Source organism: Varroa destructor, unplaced genomic scaffold (assembly GCF_002443255.2).
Source record: "Varroa destructor unplaced genomic scaffold, Vdes_3.0 BEIS01000002.1, whole genome shotgun sequence".
NCBI classification, from domain to species: Eukaryota; Metazoa; Arthropoda; class Arachnida; order Mesostigmata; family Varroidae; genus Varroa; species Varroa destructor.
This window is the reverse complement of record NW_019211455.1, coordinates 33,188,303-33,203,768: the sequence shown is the minus strand read 5'-3', so window position 1 is coordinate 33,203,768 and position 15,466 is coordinate 33,188,303. Positions and strand designations below refer to the sequence as shown.

Here is a 15,466-nt window from a genome sequence, read left to right as displayed (position 1 = left end):
TGAATAGGTTGTGTTAGTAAGACTCGAAGACACTACTTATGTACCATTTTTATTATTTTTTTTAATCATTACTAGACATTTATTCCAATACTTCAAACCGAAATACCAGTCAAAAGTGACCTGGACAATGCAATGGGCTACCTTTTTATATAAAAAAACCTATTTCAAAGCACTTAAAACTAATAAAACTAAAATTTGCTACTTCATTAGAAAATCAGTTCCAATTAATAAATAAATACAAGCCTGAATAGTTTTTGACAGACAAACCTTGAAGATTTGCTAATGCACCATTGGCCGAAGCAGCTGGTGCAGTAGCGAAGAAAGCAGATGCATGTTGGATGGCGTGTGCCTTTAGACGAAACGGCTCAACGTTGGCTGCCGTGATGAGGACTGTTGGCAGGTTGCCGGACGAATGCTGCGGTGAAGCAGAGGAACATCCCCCTTCTGGGGGTGAACTGGACGTGGCGTGAAATGCGGACGCTGCTGAACCAAGCTGCAGGGAAACACCCATTGGGGCTATGCCTACAGTTGCGCCTCCAACGAGAGGGGAGCCCATCCTCAGTCGACAAGAGAAGTCTGCAGAACGAAACACGAATAGAAATTCTCAGTGAACCACAGCTTGAAGAAGCGCCACAAGCACAAACTCTGTCTCTTGCAACTGTATAGCGATACTTGCGTGCAAATACCTTTTTGGGAACATTCGGCGGTTATGATCGAACGTCAAAGCACACATTAACAATAATTCGAAATGCTTGTTTTCGATAAGAGAAAATTGAGAGTTCGTACCCTATGAAATAAGGTCATCACGTAGTGCTGCGTTTATTTTTTAGGGTGCAACAAAAATCTATATTAACTAGCAGGCAACGATGGGAGAGTGGAGTCAGAAGCGTTAACTGAATTAAGAAGTAACATTAGCATAAAAACCTATTAAAATTACTGAGACCCAAAATTGCAACTTAATTTCGTGATGAAGCCTACACCATATAAATTTATTCGTTCTCACAAATTGTGTCGTACCTACTTGTTGCTGGCTATTATGTATCAGCTGGTATATATACGTAGTATATAATACAAATCGGTCAAAGCTCTATATGGAGAAAATAGCGAATATATCCTGTAGAGACCCTGAATGAAAGAAGCGAACGAATTAACTGTCACCCCTCGACTAAAACGTGGCGTTCCCGGGTGGCCCCCACGCAACGATATAAAGGCGACTTTTCGCTGCAATAACTGTACTTGAAGCCTTTGTGAGAAGTGCGTCGTGAAGCTAGCATTCATAGACAACGATTTCTATTAAATTTACTTAGCAAAATGAAAAAAACATCATACACCTCTGTCATTTATCGAAGTGGACACGAGACCTCTCCCTTTTGTCTTATATTATCAATAAAAACGAATACATTTTCCGTACAACAATTTTCCCGAGAGGGTTCAAACTATAAAAATCAACGACTGTGTTCTAATAGCAGCGCCGTCATTTTCTGCTATCGACTTTCAGCCCCATCCCAACATTTTGGATGGACTATATTGAAAAATTATTGTGCATAAATAAATTATGTCTTTGAAAGAATGGTAACGCCTGTGGTCAGTTGCCGTTTGTGGCCACAGATAAGAAAGTTTCCGCTATCAAAAAGTTATTATTTTTACGATTTTCTAATCTTTGAAATTGATAAATTAACACACATGATTGCAACACGGTATTATCACAGGTGCTGTGCGAGCGCTGTTTTGAAGAGCAATTCTTCAGATGCAACTTGTTATTTACATATCTACCACACCATCCACGATTATTCGTACGTTCGCCTTAGGTACTTAAGCAACTTTTTTGTCTTTCCCATTGCATATAAATATTACGTAAATATATAATGTGGATATCGTAGAGCCCAGCATGCATGGCATGCCGTCATGTGACCAAAGACTGCCCGTTAAAAAACAGCCCGTAGTCAGGTGTCATCACACACGTCTAATGATACGACAATGACTTCATCGTTAATGCGCCGGCCTAAATATGGACGAGGCATAATAACATTAACGCGGACAAGTCCTTTGTTGTGTCACCCTTAGGTAGTGTGCGATAAAACGGGTTAAAGGCTAGCTGAAGTCTTACATTAGATGCATCTTCCATTGTATTAAACAAAACAAGTGCTGTGATGGGGTGCATCAGTTTTTACAACGCCGCATTAACTGAAAGTTTTACAATAATAATAATAAAGTTGCACGATTCCGGCGATGTTTGTTGCTCGTCAAGACTATACAGAGTATTTCAAAATTTGAAACACAATAGAACATAACAGAGCTCAGTGAATTCTGCCAATTTAGCAGTTCTCTTAATGAGACTATCACACAACGATACTTATTTTGCCGCCTGAACTTGGTATCTATAGAAAAAATGACATTGCTGATAACAGGTTGGGAAATTTGTGACTGTGTGGGAAACATTGTCTCGATTAAGGAAGCAAGCATTCATCTTTTCCTTGGAAGTAATTTAAAAATAACCGATGTTCATCAAACCCTAGATCTCAGTTCCAAAAAGAAACGGTTTAAAAATATTCTATTATGACTAGCGGTAAGGCCAAAACTCTGATTTGGAATCACCGAAACGTCGATTAAATTAATGAAACGGTAAAAGAGTTTCATTCATCTTAGAAGAAGCGTGTGACATTTCTGACACCCATCTGGCGAACACGGCACTTTCTAGATCCATTACCTACCTATGAAACTGTTATAATCTGACCATCTAAAAACAATGCTCGAGTGTACCATTATGCTGTATTTTTTTGTACTGCCTTAATAATTGCGGTTTGTTGACGCGATTCAATATGGCTTTTACTTTATTTGAAACTTTTTATTTCTCTCTGTATTCGTCTTTGCAGCTTCCCGCACCTTAGGCGTTTTCGACAGAGCCTCTCAAAAATACAGCTAAAGGTCCACCACCTGGTTTCTTTCACGTACAGAATGTAAGTTCGTCAACCCAGATCTACTCTGAGATGATAGAGGTAACCATTTGCCGGCACTTGTTTCAAACACTCATATCGGAGCGACCCTAAAATATGCTGATCTTGGACTAACATGTAGTACTGCTTTCTAATGGCACTAATGATATATTTACATCTAGATAAACCTAGGGCTACTTAAGCGTAAGACGTTTATTATTAGTAGACATAAATGGCTAGTAAAGGAGACGAAGCAGCTTACGGAATTCACCACCGAGAAAAAATGTCTTAACCTGAAGCTTCATTGACCGTTTTCGTTTAACGTTTGTGTTCACAACAAACAGATCACAGTGACGGTAACTCGAGCGTTTGTGGCATACATCTCCAGTCGGCCAATTGTGTTCGAGGTCCTGGATCACTACCAGGCACTAGCAGACTTCTGACAGAAAAATCGCCAATGATTGCGATGATTCAGCTGTACCACAAAGGCATCCTAATAGCATTTTTCGAATGCTGTGTTATAATACCATACAGCGTTAGCAGTATGTAACATAGTAGACTGAAATTAAAATTCCCTTCCATTCCCCTTGTTTGTTGCTCATTCCGATATATTGTTTGAAAGCGATCTCTGTCTCATCAGCTTATTGTAACAATATTTTGTTGTGCATGCAGTTCCTCAAAGATATAGAAAGAGCAGAATTTCTCAATGGTGGATATTCCATGTAGAAAAAGTGCAGTTTCGAAACCCTTTGTACAATGCGTTTCGTCCAGGCTAAAACGCTAAAACAGCCCGGGATATTTGCCTTATATACGGCATGATCGCTAAAAGGTCTGTTTAAAATGTAAATGTAAAATAAATTGCTAAATTTGAAAACGGCATTCGGGACCTGAAGGATGCCTCCACCCTGGACAACCATCTGTGTTTGACGACAATCATCTGACATGATTTTTAAGGAAAAACAAAGAACTCAAAAACTGGCTGAAGGGAAGGGCTGCGACCTATCATACAACATCCTTACCTACCTTAAGTCTATTTTCCTGTTGTTGGGTCTACGCAAAAACTTACAGATTGGGTATTTTGTGAACTCTCCAAATCCAACAAGAAATTTGGACTTGGCGTCGCATCTAAGCACTTCGCCTTTATCACGCCTAGCGCGGTCTGTTTTTACCCAGATTTGTTACCAGTGATGAGAAGTAGTGTTTGTACATCAGCATAAACTAGAGATCGGAACAGGTGACCCTGGGAAAAAGCCAAGGCCCAGATTTCCACTAGGTGTTCATCTAAAAAAAGATAATTCTTTGCGCTTTGTGGAGCTACGGGAACTTCATGCACTAAGAATTCCCTCCGAAAGAGCCAAACGGTTAATCGGTATGTTTATGCGGCCCAGTTACTTCAAGTCAATGAAGCTATCTAAAAGAAAGGCCCAACGAACGACGTTAGATCATCCACAACAACGCGAGGCCAAACACGGCAGACATTGTCAAAATTGCGACCCTGGACTTCGAATGGGTGGTTTCGCTCTCCATTTTTTGGATCTTGCGCCAATGGATTTTACCTTACGGTATAAGCGATTATAAAGCGACATCAACAAAGCGCGCTTATTGCTTTATAGATCTCCCACATTGCTACAGAGTTGATCATTCGACAGCATTTTATGTATCCACCTTTGTTGGTAATAGTGAAAAATTTCATATATACAGGTCAACAACACAATATCGTAATATAAGAGAAAGTATCTAGTACGCAGAACTGAACTGACCATCACGAAGCTTGCAGCGAAGCAGAACTCTGAGGAGGTGGTAGGAATTACACAGTGGAACGTTAAATGAGCTTCGACTCCGCCACCTCTCTCCCCGTAAGCCCTGTACAGTATAGACATACATCCTCGTACTAATAAAGACTTGGGCAGCTAGTCCCTTTAACTTACTGTGTTTTTATTCTATGCATTGCCTGGCAATGAAAAATATCAAAACAGGCCACTCTAGTAGAGGCATTACCGTCACCTACAACCATAGGATAGACGATTTAATGCAGTGCCTAATGGATAATAATATTATTGCCATACGTAGCCAGCGACTACCCCTCATGGTAGCTTATGTTCGGCTGGTTTATTCAAAATCGACCGGTGCAGAAGTTCAATAGTAGACTGGAAGCGCTATCTTCTCGTTCTGCGTTTTTCTGCTCATTGCTAGTGACGTCAACGGTCAGCGGAACTTGAAACGCATAACGGCTCTTCCATAACGGCTCTTCAAGAAACACTCGCGGGCTTTGGTTAGTGAACCTCGACATCGATTTCCCTAAGACATGCAGCAAGCTCGGTTGTCGATTTAATTGCAACAAATGCAACCAGGAATAGCATAAAGTTCCAGGGTGAAAATCGTGCTCTCTCAGAGGTGGCAGACTTTGGCGCTGGGACAGCGATAGACTGTCCAAGTCGCACCTGCACGGAATGTATGACGCCACGTGGCGTCGCCGCGATGTAGACTAACTTCTAGAACGCATCCACCTGACGTGGTGAATACCGAAACTTAAAAGCAGCATCTGGTTGAAATTTTCCAATCTATAGATCGGCTTTTCTGTCCCCTTCGAATATAATAGTTCAATTTAGCTTGCAGCCTTACCCGGAGAGCTCAGGTAGCCCTTAGGCTTATGGCCGAGATTTAGCCCAAGCTCTACCCTTTGATCTTCTTTTTTAAGACTATTAGCCGAAAAAATGTACGTGTCACAAAAGTATTCTAAACGGCTGAAGATCCGTTTAATTGCCCGTGCAGAATGTTAACCGGAATGCTAACGCACTGCGCCGATTCAGTGGCTTTCTCGAATAGCTGCCGGCCCTCATAAGTCACTTCTCGGAGATGTTTGCGCTAATATATGTGGTATTACGCGTCGGACCATTGTTTACCGCTGCGTGGGAAGAAAGGATCTCAATATAACGTGCTACGCTTCAACAAGACTTCACAGTGTGAAAACCAATGCAACTCTTAGAAGCCTACGCAACAAGAAAGCCGCCAATTTAGATAAAATCTAAAACGAGCGTTTTAAGTAACGCCTATGTTCTAGCACCGTGCTGGGTGGCAGGGTGGCTCAATAAATACTGTAAATTTACATACTGGTGCACTCTCAGCCCGGTAAAAAGATGCTATCTGTTAGTGAAAGGAAAAGGCGGCCCGCACCATTATCACGGCGGGAAATAGCGGAGAAAAGCCTTCGTGATAATTTACTTTACGGCTTTGTGACTAAAAACTAAACACCTTCTTAAAAAGTGTACATGGCATTCCAACCGAGCAACATGGTTTCCAGAGTAAACGCTCCATATAAACGGTGTGTAGGATCCTGATAACTGGCGTAAAGAGAGCACTGGCCACGCCGCTTAATACGCTATACACAATTTCTATCGACATCAATGCAGCCTTTAACTAGGCGCGTAGAAACAAAGTCATACTGACGCTAGCCGAAGTGGGTATTCCTACGAATGTGATTAACCTTTTTGGTGAGATTTTACAGAAAAATAGAATAACTATCAATCATAGGGTGGCCGGATTCCCACCTTTCAGACAGGCTCAGAAGGACAACCTAAATCCACTCTTATTATCCATTCAGGCAAAGGGCCCTTTTAAAATCAGTCGAAGTCATTTTGTACGTAGGCGACTTAATGATATACTTGTTGCAAATACAGCAAGTTCTAGCCCATCTCTATGATGACAAACTGGCCGTGAGCCAGACCAAGACGGAGCCAATTAACTTTTGAAAGGGAGACAGCACAGTCGGTACTAACATCTTATACCTCATCGGGTCGCTTCGTGCTTGTGTAAATCGGTTTAGGTACCTAGGGTTGTTTTTACCCGCGAACGGCGAAGATTTCACTGCGTGGATCACCGAAACTAGTGTTGGTTGCATAAATCGCCTTATTTCTTATTCTTTGTATTCGCTATCAGTTTATTCAGACTCAATATAGGTCCCATCATAACGTGTGGAATACGCATTATTTCGGAAGATCTTACAGTGGAAAATCTCGAGCAATTGAATCGTGTGAGAGTCTTCGTCTTCAAAAGAGTACGGCAACTACACATTGTGATACGAAATCACCTGACATACTTCCTTGCCACTTCTATTCGAAAACTTACGTTGTCGTTTTAAACTTCCAGCAATCAAGACATACATCAGCAATTGGGAGCAACAATTTACAGGGACTGGTGGAAATTCCTTTGCTTCGGGTGCGATGAGAAACAACGAGTGGTCAAGGACGAATTGGCTAGATGAACATGTCGTCACTCGCTCTGCCGTGTATGGTTTTTTTTATCATAAACTCTGCAGGAAATTGAATTTCTACGAGCCTGACGATACACATAGGAGCCTCAAATGCAGGGAAAATCGTCGCTTGTGCCCACCTAGCGCCATCTTTAGGACATCTGACAAATTTCTCAAATTAGTTTTATCAGTCCAACACAACTTATATAGCCCATATGACGTAAAATGTTTCAGTTATAAAGTTACGTGTGAATAAATGAATATATGAAGTTTTTGACTACCATCAGCAAAGGTGAATAAATAGAATCTGATTGAGATGATTATGTTGCCGCACTTAACTTTACGTGTAGCCTTCGAAACCACGTCCTGTTAAAACCTTTGAGTGTCGTTTCGTTATATGTAGATGATCATACTTGTTTTTCGATAAAACGGATACAGAGCCTAAGACATCATTCGCAAGAAAAATAAAACAATATTTCTTTTAAAGATACTATAGCTCTATTTAAAGTTCGGACAGGGTTTGAGATAATGTCGGTTAAAACAAATACCTTGTATACACATATCCCAGGTATAGCAAAACCGACGGCTTTGGTGAATTCAGTGAAAATATATAGTGTCACAAAAATTACCTCGCATTAAAGGGTTCCATAAAAGAAGATTCCAGAAGTCATTATCTTGGTTTGTAGTTATAATGTTCTAGCTGCGACAATGTAATGCAATTTAAATCTGTTTTCGAAAGGAAGTTATATGATCACATCGTAAGGATGTCTACAGAATTTATGGTTTATTGAAAAATGTTCAAGTGTTTTTACTGTTGTTTTTATTTACTCACACGATATATATATATATATACTACTGGCACATATAAGTCTATAACTCTATAAGTTAAAGATTATACAATCAATAATCATTTTAAAGGTTGTTATTTTTCGAAGTGTTCTTTCAAATACTTTTCTCAGCTACGTTTGCATACTACTAAGCTGAATAATACACCTTTTGAGCATCGCTCCTGTACCAACAAAAATATCTGCGTAACGAGCGTAATTGCAATGTTTTTCTTAGAATATTTTTGTATCTCGCTTTTCTATTTGATAATCTAATTTTTTTTTTTCGCGGTTCCAGAAATGTTTACAATGAACATTCTCTTTACGGACTTATTTATCATCGGTGGGTGTTACCGTTACTTCACTATTCACTGCGCCAATACAACAGTTGTCTTTCTAGAAAAGATGATTTGACGAACTCAGTGAGACTAAATGCTATTTGGAAAGAGAATAAATGTAAATCAAGGCTCATCTTTCTGGCATTTTATTGTAGGCTATACATTGTTGTCGCTTAAAAGGATCACTTTGCTAGTGTTTGCAGGCATACAATAATGAATGCTAGAGTGTTGACTGCTCAAGACGCTGCGCAGTATGTTTAAACCCACTCAGCAATGGTTATTTTGGCCATTTTGTATTTACTTCCTAGATTGGCGTAATAGACCTAGCGATGTTTATTCGAGAACAGAAATTGACACGTCCTCAAGCTTGATGAAAACACTGAGAACTATTATTCCATTACTACTATATCTTTGTACGGTAGTTTTAAGACCTCTATAATGACGATTCTTAAATATAACCATTTCTGTTGATCTATAACTTGGTTCTATGATATCATTTTAACTTTCTCCTTACAACAAACATGGACCTCGTGTCAACATTGCATATACTCTATACCGAGGTCCAGTTATGTTTATTGCGGCAAATGACCTGCGTTTTTCGAAACCAAAGACGATAACTAGATGGACTGACGTTTGGTAATATAAACACAAGAACTATAGACATGTATTCATTTTTATCAAATGATTCATGTATGTAATTGATACTTCGTCTTCAATTTCCAACATAAGTTTTTACTATATAAAATGCAGAAACAGCATTGATGAAAATATTTCCTAACAACTGTTTGTTAGGACTAGTGCAGGTTTTATTGTCAGAATCGATTTTTAGATATCAACTCTTGCAATGATAAAGTAAATAGCATTTTCCTCATTTCGGTGGATTCTAGAGATATTTGTTGGCTCGAACTATGAACCAGTGAAATAGCAAATATATATACATTAGTTCCATTGAAGATAAAAGGCTACTGCATTCGTTTGAGAACAAAAAGGCGTTATATATTTAAACCAAGTCCACTTGTACTTACTCAGAACCTACTCAGTGAGTTACATAACTATCGCAACCACTTCCCGGCTTCTTTAGTCGTATAGATCAACATAAAATGTCTTGCTGATTGCCCCTGTCATTAACAGGCTCTGTCCATAGGGGTAGAGGGCTAATTCTTCGTAGGACAGAAGATGTTCTCGGTAACTATAACAGTGGCATAAACACTTGTTATTTATCCGTTGTTTGAAAAGGGACCTAGAGATAAAGACAGTTGTCGATGCTTCACAATTTGGTGCTTTCACGTAAAAGCCGAAACAACTTATTTTGATAATAATAACACATAACATTTCGCTGGACATTTTGAATAATAGGAATATTATTTATAAGCAGGTAGTCTTATATCTTTATTCAGTAATAGTGGAATAACTTAGTGAAGTAGTAATCCTAACCTTTTGCTCGATAATAACACAACAGACCCAATCCACCAGTTCTTTCGGGTTTGAATCAAAAGACAATAGACGAAAACGCCTGAAGCCATGCTCAATGATATATCAATTCCAATGTTGTATTACATTATAGCAACCCTGGTCAGCAGGCTTTTTAGAAGGGACACTTTCTTGAGAAATCAATCTTAATCCAATGTGTCCTACGGTCAATTTACTATACCACAATAAACCTGAAGTATCCGATTTTATTTTTATGATCACCATGACCAGTATGATCCGGTTTGTATATTCCACTTCTTTCACTATAACATTAAAAAAAATAAGTTTAATCCGGTAAAAATAAACATGGCAGCCACAAATTATTACACTATAAACATATGCATGTATAATAATAATCATTATAGGACCACGATATGTATTATAGTCGCCACGAATCTTTCAATAATTGATAAAATTTACCATGATAGAAACAATAATAATAATGACGATGATGATAATACTAAAAGGAGGCTAGAAATAGGAACAATTTTTCTCCTTCATTTTTTGTCGTTGTATTGTTGTTCATTGTCCAGCTTTTCCCCTCCGAATGCGACAGTGAAGCCAGTGATGGTGTGCTGATCCTACGTTGTATCTAGCTGGGCCATTATTGCCCCCGCAATTGCACGGGCAGCAAACAGTGGTCCCTTTAGACGAGTAATATTGGGAGCAATGCCCCCAGCAATGAACAGACGGTGGGGACGGTCACTGAATAGCCGTCATAGTGACGACTGCAACGAAGCCGTCGTCATACCTACGAGCCTTCAGTAGCTTTTATATCGGACTCTATGGCATCTGGTTCAATGCTTCATTGCCAAAGCTTCTTTATAAGTGCGTGTGACTCCTGTGCTGTTAGGCCAATGCTCACTTTCTGCGTTCGTTGCGCCGCTCAACATTAACGCCGTTCTTTAACGGGGCTGGCTGGCTGGCTGGCGCAAACATGAGCACAAGTGGCAAAAGCAATACGTAAACAAAGGCAGAAGGGGGCATCGGCCGGCGCCAGACGAATCAACAGACAGGCAGAATCGAAGCAAGGGTAGGCGAGGAGAAGAGAGGGCAGACGATTGACTTTGTGGAACGTTCGTTGAACTTGCGTCGGTGTTTGACCGGCCAACTGACTGCGCGTAGGCGATATGTTCAGCTAATAGCCCTCAGTAACGAGTGCTTTTCTTGCAGCCATTTGCGGGTTTCTCACTGCACTGGCAAAGGAGAAGGCACCACAGTATTGCGTCTAATTTAATTAGTTCTATGACTTTTATAAAGTGACTCACATAATCCATATGATTTAAATGCTTCTATATACTCACTACAATATTGAAATTGTGTTGTTGACCCGTATTTATGAAGTTTGTAACTGCTACTAGCAAATATTAAATAAAATTCAATTAGTTTGACTGCTTGCATTGTTTCTACCGCGAGGGAAACTTGGGAGGATACTGGTGATTTTAGCCCTGAAAGAAACATGAAGCTGACGTCGGGCAAAAAAATTCTAACAGATATTGGTCAAAAAATCTAATTGGACTCTCCCGTCAGTGAAACAGATAGCCGCAGCTTATTTGGCTTTTATATTATTAGAGTTTGCTGAGATTTTGGTTTGCTCTAGTGCCAAGAAAGTTATTAAAATTAATCAAGATTATTAGAAAAGCGTTTTCAAAAACGTTTGTAATGGCGCGCTTATGGATTGTCATGTTGTAATAGTCGTTTCATTAAAACCAATATAGAGATACAGCAGGCTACAAAGCAACATAAGGAAAAAAAACGTAGTAATGCAGTACACCGTTACCTGACAAATGCAAGTATACAAACGTCTCTGAAGGAACGCATGAGAAGTCCATAGAAGCGTGAGTTTAAAATAAAATCATCAACCGGATTTACTGAAAACGTAATCCAGGCATAATATGCCCTATTTGTTTCACGGCTGTGTGCCGTTTCACACATCTAACGCAACAACTTTACACTAGAGTACTTTGCTTTGTATTGGCATTGTAAAACGCAGTTCATTGTTTCGGTCCTGCTTAAGATATATTATGTAGCCACCTATAATAATTATATTATCTAGTACTTTCCAGATGGCCTGTTCTTTCTGAGTACCTATTAATTGGTTTTTGTAAAGAGAAACCCCTGTCTGCTGAGGCCTTATAGCATTTCTTCGTTTTTCGGCAGATATCGGTCAAATCTGGCGTCGTGGAAGTTAACTATTTCCCACTATTGCAACCGTCCTTATGTTTGCTGTGGCTGCTGCTGTCATTATGATTGTTTTGTTCATTTATCAGAACTTCCGCCAGCCCCTGAGGAACCTTCAAAGAATACTGCTCCTTTCCGTTCATAACAGTCCGTCTAACGGCAAGGGCACTGCCAGATGTTCTTTTTGGCTTTTCCCAACAGATGCAAATGCTGCACAAACCGCAGTTCGCGCCAATAATATTGCTCCCTCAGCATAATCGTCATCGATATCAACATCGGGTAACAACGAAGACAGGCGCCTAAGTAAAAAAAATTAATAACAACTATGAAAGGCGCCGTTGCTACTGAAAAAGTAGAAAAAGAATTGAAGTAGATGATTTATAGAAGACTGGGCTTCTTCGGCAAAGCCAACTGAGCATCATCAGCTGGTCCTTTTGCCCCCTTCAACCATTGCATCAACTGACTGACGCCGCAATGACCGGCCGAAAGCTGCAGCAAAAATAATCACGATCCAACAACTGCTTTTGCTGTTACTCGTTTTGGTGACGCTGACTGTAATTGTAATGGCGATGATTGAACCACCAGGGACAAACCCACAGGCAGGTGGGAGACGTACAAGGGGAGAACAAGACGAAAACGTCGACCGCGCGAAAAGAAGGCGAAAGTTCTAGTGATTGTTGTAGAGCAGCACCGATTCGGCATCATCGTCAGCGCTGCCGCCACTGCTCTGTGCCTTTCCCCCGATTCACTATTCCCTGCTTTTCCTCTCCTCCGCTTTCTTCCTCGTCTTCGTCTCGGTTATTCGATGGCCCGTTCTTGTTGTTACGGCTACTACAAGTACTTCTACGGTAGCTGCAGCGGGGCTGCTCGTTCACGCGTTGTCCGTCGCCGTCAGCATTGGCAGTTGGTAGCCGGTAAGGGTGCATTGAACCCATCGTAGACACGACGATCACTTCGATGATGATGAAAAGATGGATACGAGAGCTTTCTTACCGACAAGTTAAAGAATCAAGGACCGTCAAATTAAGTTGCATCCACCTGCATACACTAAACTATCTGCTTTTAGGACGCTTTTAGGAATATATCAGCCTATCTATTTATAAGTATTGATTTTTTACTGTAGGAGCGTACATACGACTTGCGTTATGCAAATAATATGATCACTCACCTTTCAAACAAAAACGATGGATGACCAGGATTGTCTAGCTACAAACATAATAGGAGAGATGAGAGAGAGATAGGGGTACTCATTTGCGCCATGCGCTACTTGACTGTCTGATCTTGAAATGCTCGGAGATTCGATTATAGTTATATACATTACTTTAAAACACTTTTTAGAAAAAACAGGGCTGATAAGGTACGAGAATCGGATCCTACTATTTTCAGAAAGAAATATTTAAATATCATACATAAGGTCTTGCATTGCAGAATCGAAATTTTTATTATAAATGTCTGACTTTTGAATCTTTTTGATGAGCTGAATTGATTCGTCTATGGGAATTATTTTGTGGTACGGGGAATAATTTTAGCGCGGATATAGGCGGCACAATGATAACGAAAATGTTTATAGGCGATATCGCTTTAATTTATGTAAATAAGGAACTATTCATATTGGCTACGTTGTAACATTTCGTAGCATACGCACGGTACGGGGGCAGCTTAAGCTCCCTCTGACTATCCTGTGAGAACCTGTGTTTTTGCCTCTCGATCTCGCAGAAAAAAACGAACCCAATTACACCTTCAGCAGCACACAGTTATAATGAATTAGTCGTATTTTCTGCATTGAATATTATTTTTTGCGAGCTTTCAGAAATCACTTAACATATCAAACGAAATGCTATCATTCGGATTTTCGTATTGTCGTGACAGGTCGTAGCAGTAACAGAAAAAGTGAGTACGAGCTGAGTAATTATTAGTGTGGGTTGTATCTTGGGGAAAGCTGTAAATTCCTTCAGGAAGCTAAACCAGCCTTCATCACTGTACTCACCATCCATCTGAAGCATGGTCGTTTCGGTGAGAGTCACAAGATAGCGTTCGTAATTATCCTATAGAAATTCAATGGCATTAATAGTCACTTAAGCCTCCACACACAAAGATGACCACATTGCACACCACATGTTTAATCCGAACAACGTTTGAAATTGTATTTAGAGAAAACGTTGCGACAGTATCAAATCAGACTGAGTGAATTGGACCACTTCGTAGTCCTTATAACATACAGTTGTAGCATGTATGATGATTTCGCCACTTTTTATCCTTACTGCTTATATCGCACTCGGTGAGCGCTCGAGTACATCCGTTTTGGCATAGATGGCACTATAATGTTTGGTGGCCCGAGACCAGAGGACAGAACGAATAGACAAACCAATAACAGACAAGGACGCAGCTCGGAACGAGACACTACATGAATTATTGTATATTTCGTATTACGTGGCTTAGTTTTCCCCACGTTTAACAGTACGTCTTTCGATCAGTCAATGCAATAGCCGCACACAGCTGCTATTATTGTTGTTGAGTATCAAGAAGTGCGACACTTTGAAACAACTTACGCACTTAGCGATAAATCCAGGTAAAACATTTGCCAACGAAATAATTGCTATGTAAAAATACTCTACTGGGAAACACTTATATGCAAAAAGAGTTAACTAGTTGAATAGATAGAGATGTATAGATACACAAGCAATAGTCAGTGAATACAACATAGCCATACGATAACGACGGTATGACACAACGCCGAGTAAATCACGTACGTACATACAGAATAAGACTAGCATACCAGCACATATATGTACGTAAAACTACAAAAATTAAACACGTAAACGACGCGAAACACGCCACAAACACGCAAACACAGGCGGTCTACAGGGCCACTCTAGTGCGCGCCGCTCATCGACGCTGAGAAGGTCCGAACTGTCGCGGGAACCGGTGCCCAGGAGCCGGGCGCTTCCAAACAGCAAAACCACACACGCAGAGAAAGAGTAGGGCATAAGGGCAAGAGCGAATCCAGCAAAAGTGTGCGAAGCTTGCAACGCGTAAAGAGAATATCAACATGTTCATGAAATACCGTTATACCGCTCCTACAGCGAAACAGCGCCTGTGAGGTAGCAGAACCCGTCAACGAAGTGAATAGTGCGGGAGCAATGCCAATACTTGATGCCCACGTAACTGTAATAACGGCAGCGCAACGACTCGCTGCTGCGGCTGCCGTTATTGTTGTTATTCTGCGTCAATGCATTGTTACTCAAGACAACAACTGAAACCAAAAATCACTTTGATGAAGGAGCTTGCTGCACATTAGCGATTGCAGAAGACTGATCATTAGCTGTCGTACGTCGACGTTCTATCTTATTTTGCGCAAAAAGAAGCCATATATAGATATAAAGACATACAACTTAGCGCAAGTGCAAATTTTCACAGATGTTCTTGCGCTGCCGACGCAAAAATACAGTAATGATGCATTTCCTAATTAAT

The 15,466-nt window shown here is 40.3% G+C and overlaps 1 protein-coding gene and 1 long non-coding RNA gene across 8 annotated transcripts in view; one reads left to right on the top strand and one right to left on the bottom strand.

Moving 5' to 3' along the window:
• Positions 1-8,471, top strand: part of LOC111243733 (uncharacterized) — a 42,587-nt gene extending 34,116 nt beyond the window's left edge. For all 4 annotated transcript variants that reach the window (XR_015320231.1, XR_015320237.1, XR_015320230.1 and 1 more), the window contains 2 exons: positions 2,874-2,957; positions 7,080-8,471. This is a non-coding gene — a long non-coding RNA (uncharacterized LOC111243733). The remainder of the gene's footprint in view (positions 1-2,873; positions 2,958-7,079) is intronic.
• LOC111243732 (uncharacterized) overlaps positions 1-15,073 on the bottom strand; it is a 206,863-nt gene extending 191,790 nt beyond the window's left edge. Inside the window, exons 1-3 of one of the 4 annotated variants that reach the window (XM_022789726.2) lie at positions 14,215-15,073; positions 13,983-14,040; positions 268-576 (exon numbers count right to left, since the gene is read on the bottom strand). In XM_022789726.2, coding sequence (XP_022645461.1) covers positions 268-576; positions 13,983-13,998 — 325 coding nt within the window. In that variant the 5' untranslated portion in view covers positions 13,999-14,040; positions 14,215-15,073. Of the gene's footprint in view, positions 1-267; positions 577-13,982 lie in introns of all 4 variants that reach the window. The other 3 variants (XM_022789727.2, XM_022789725.2, XM_022789729.2) reach the window with 3 other exon arrangements.
• Between the last annotated feature and the right edge of the window lie 393 nt (positions 15,074-15,466).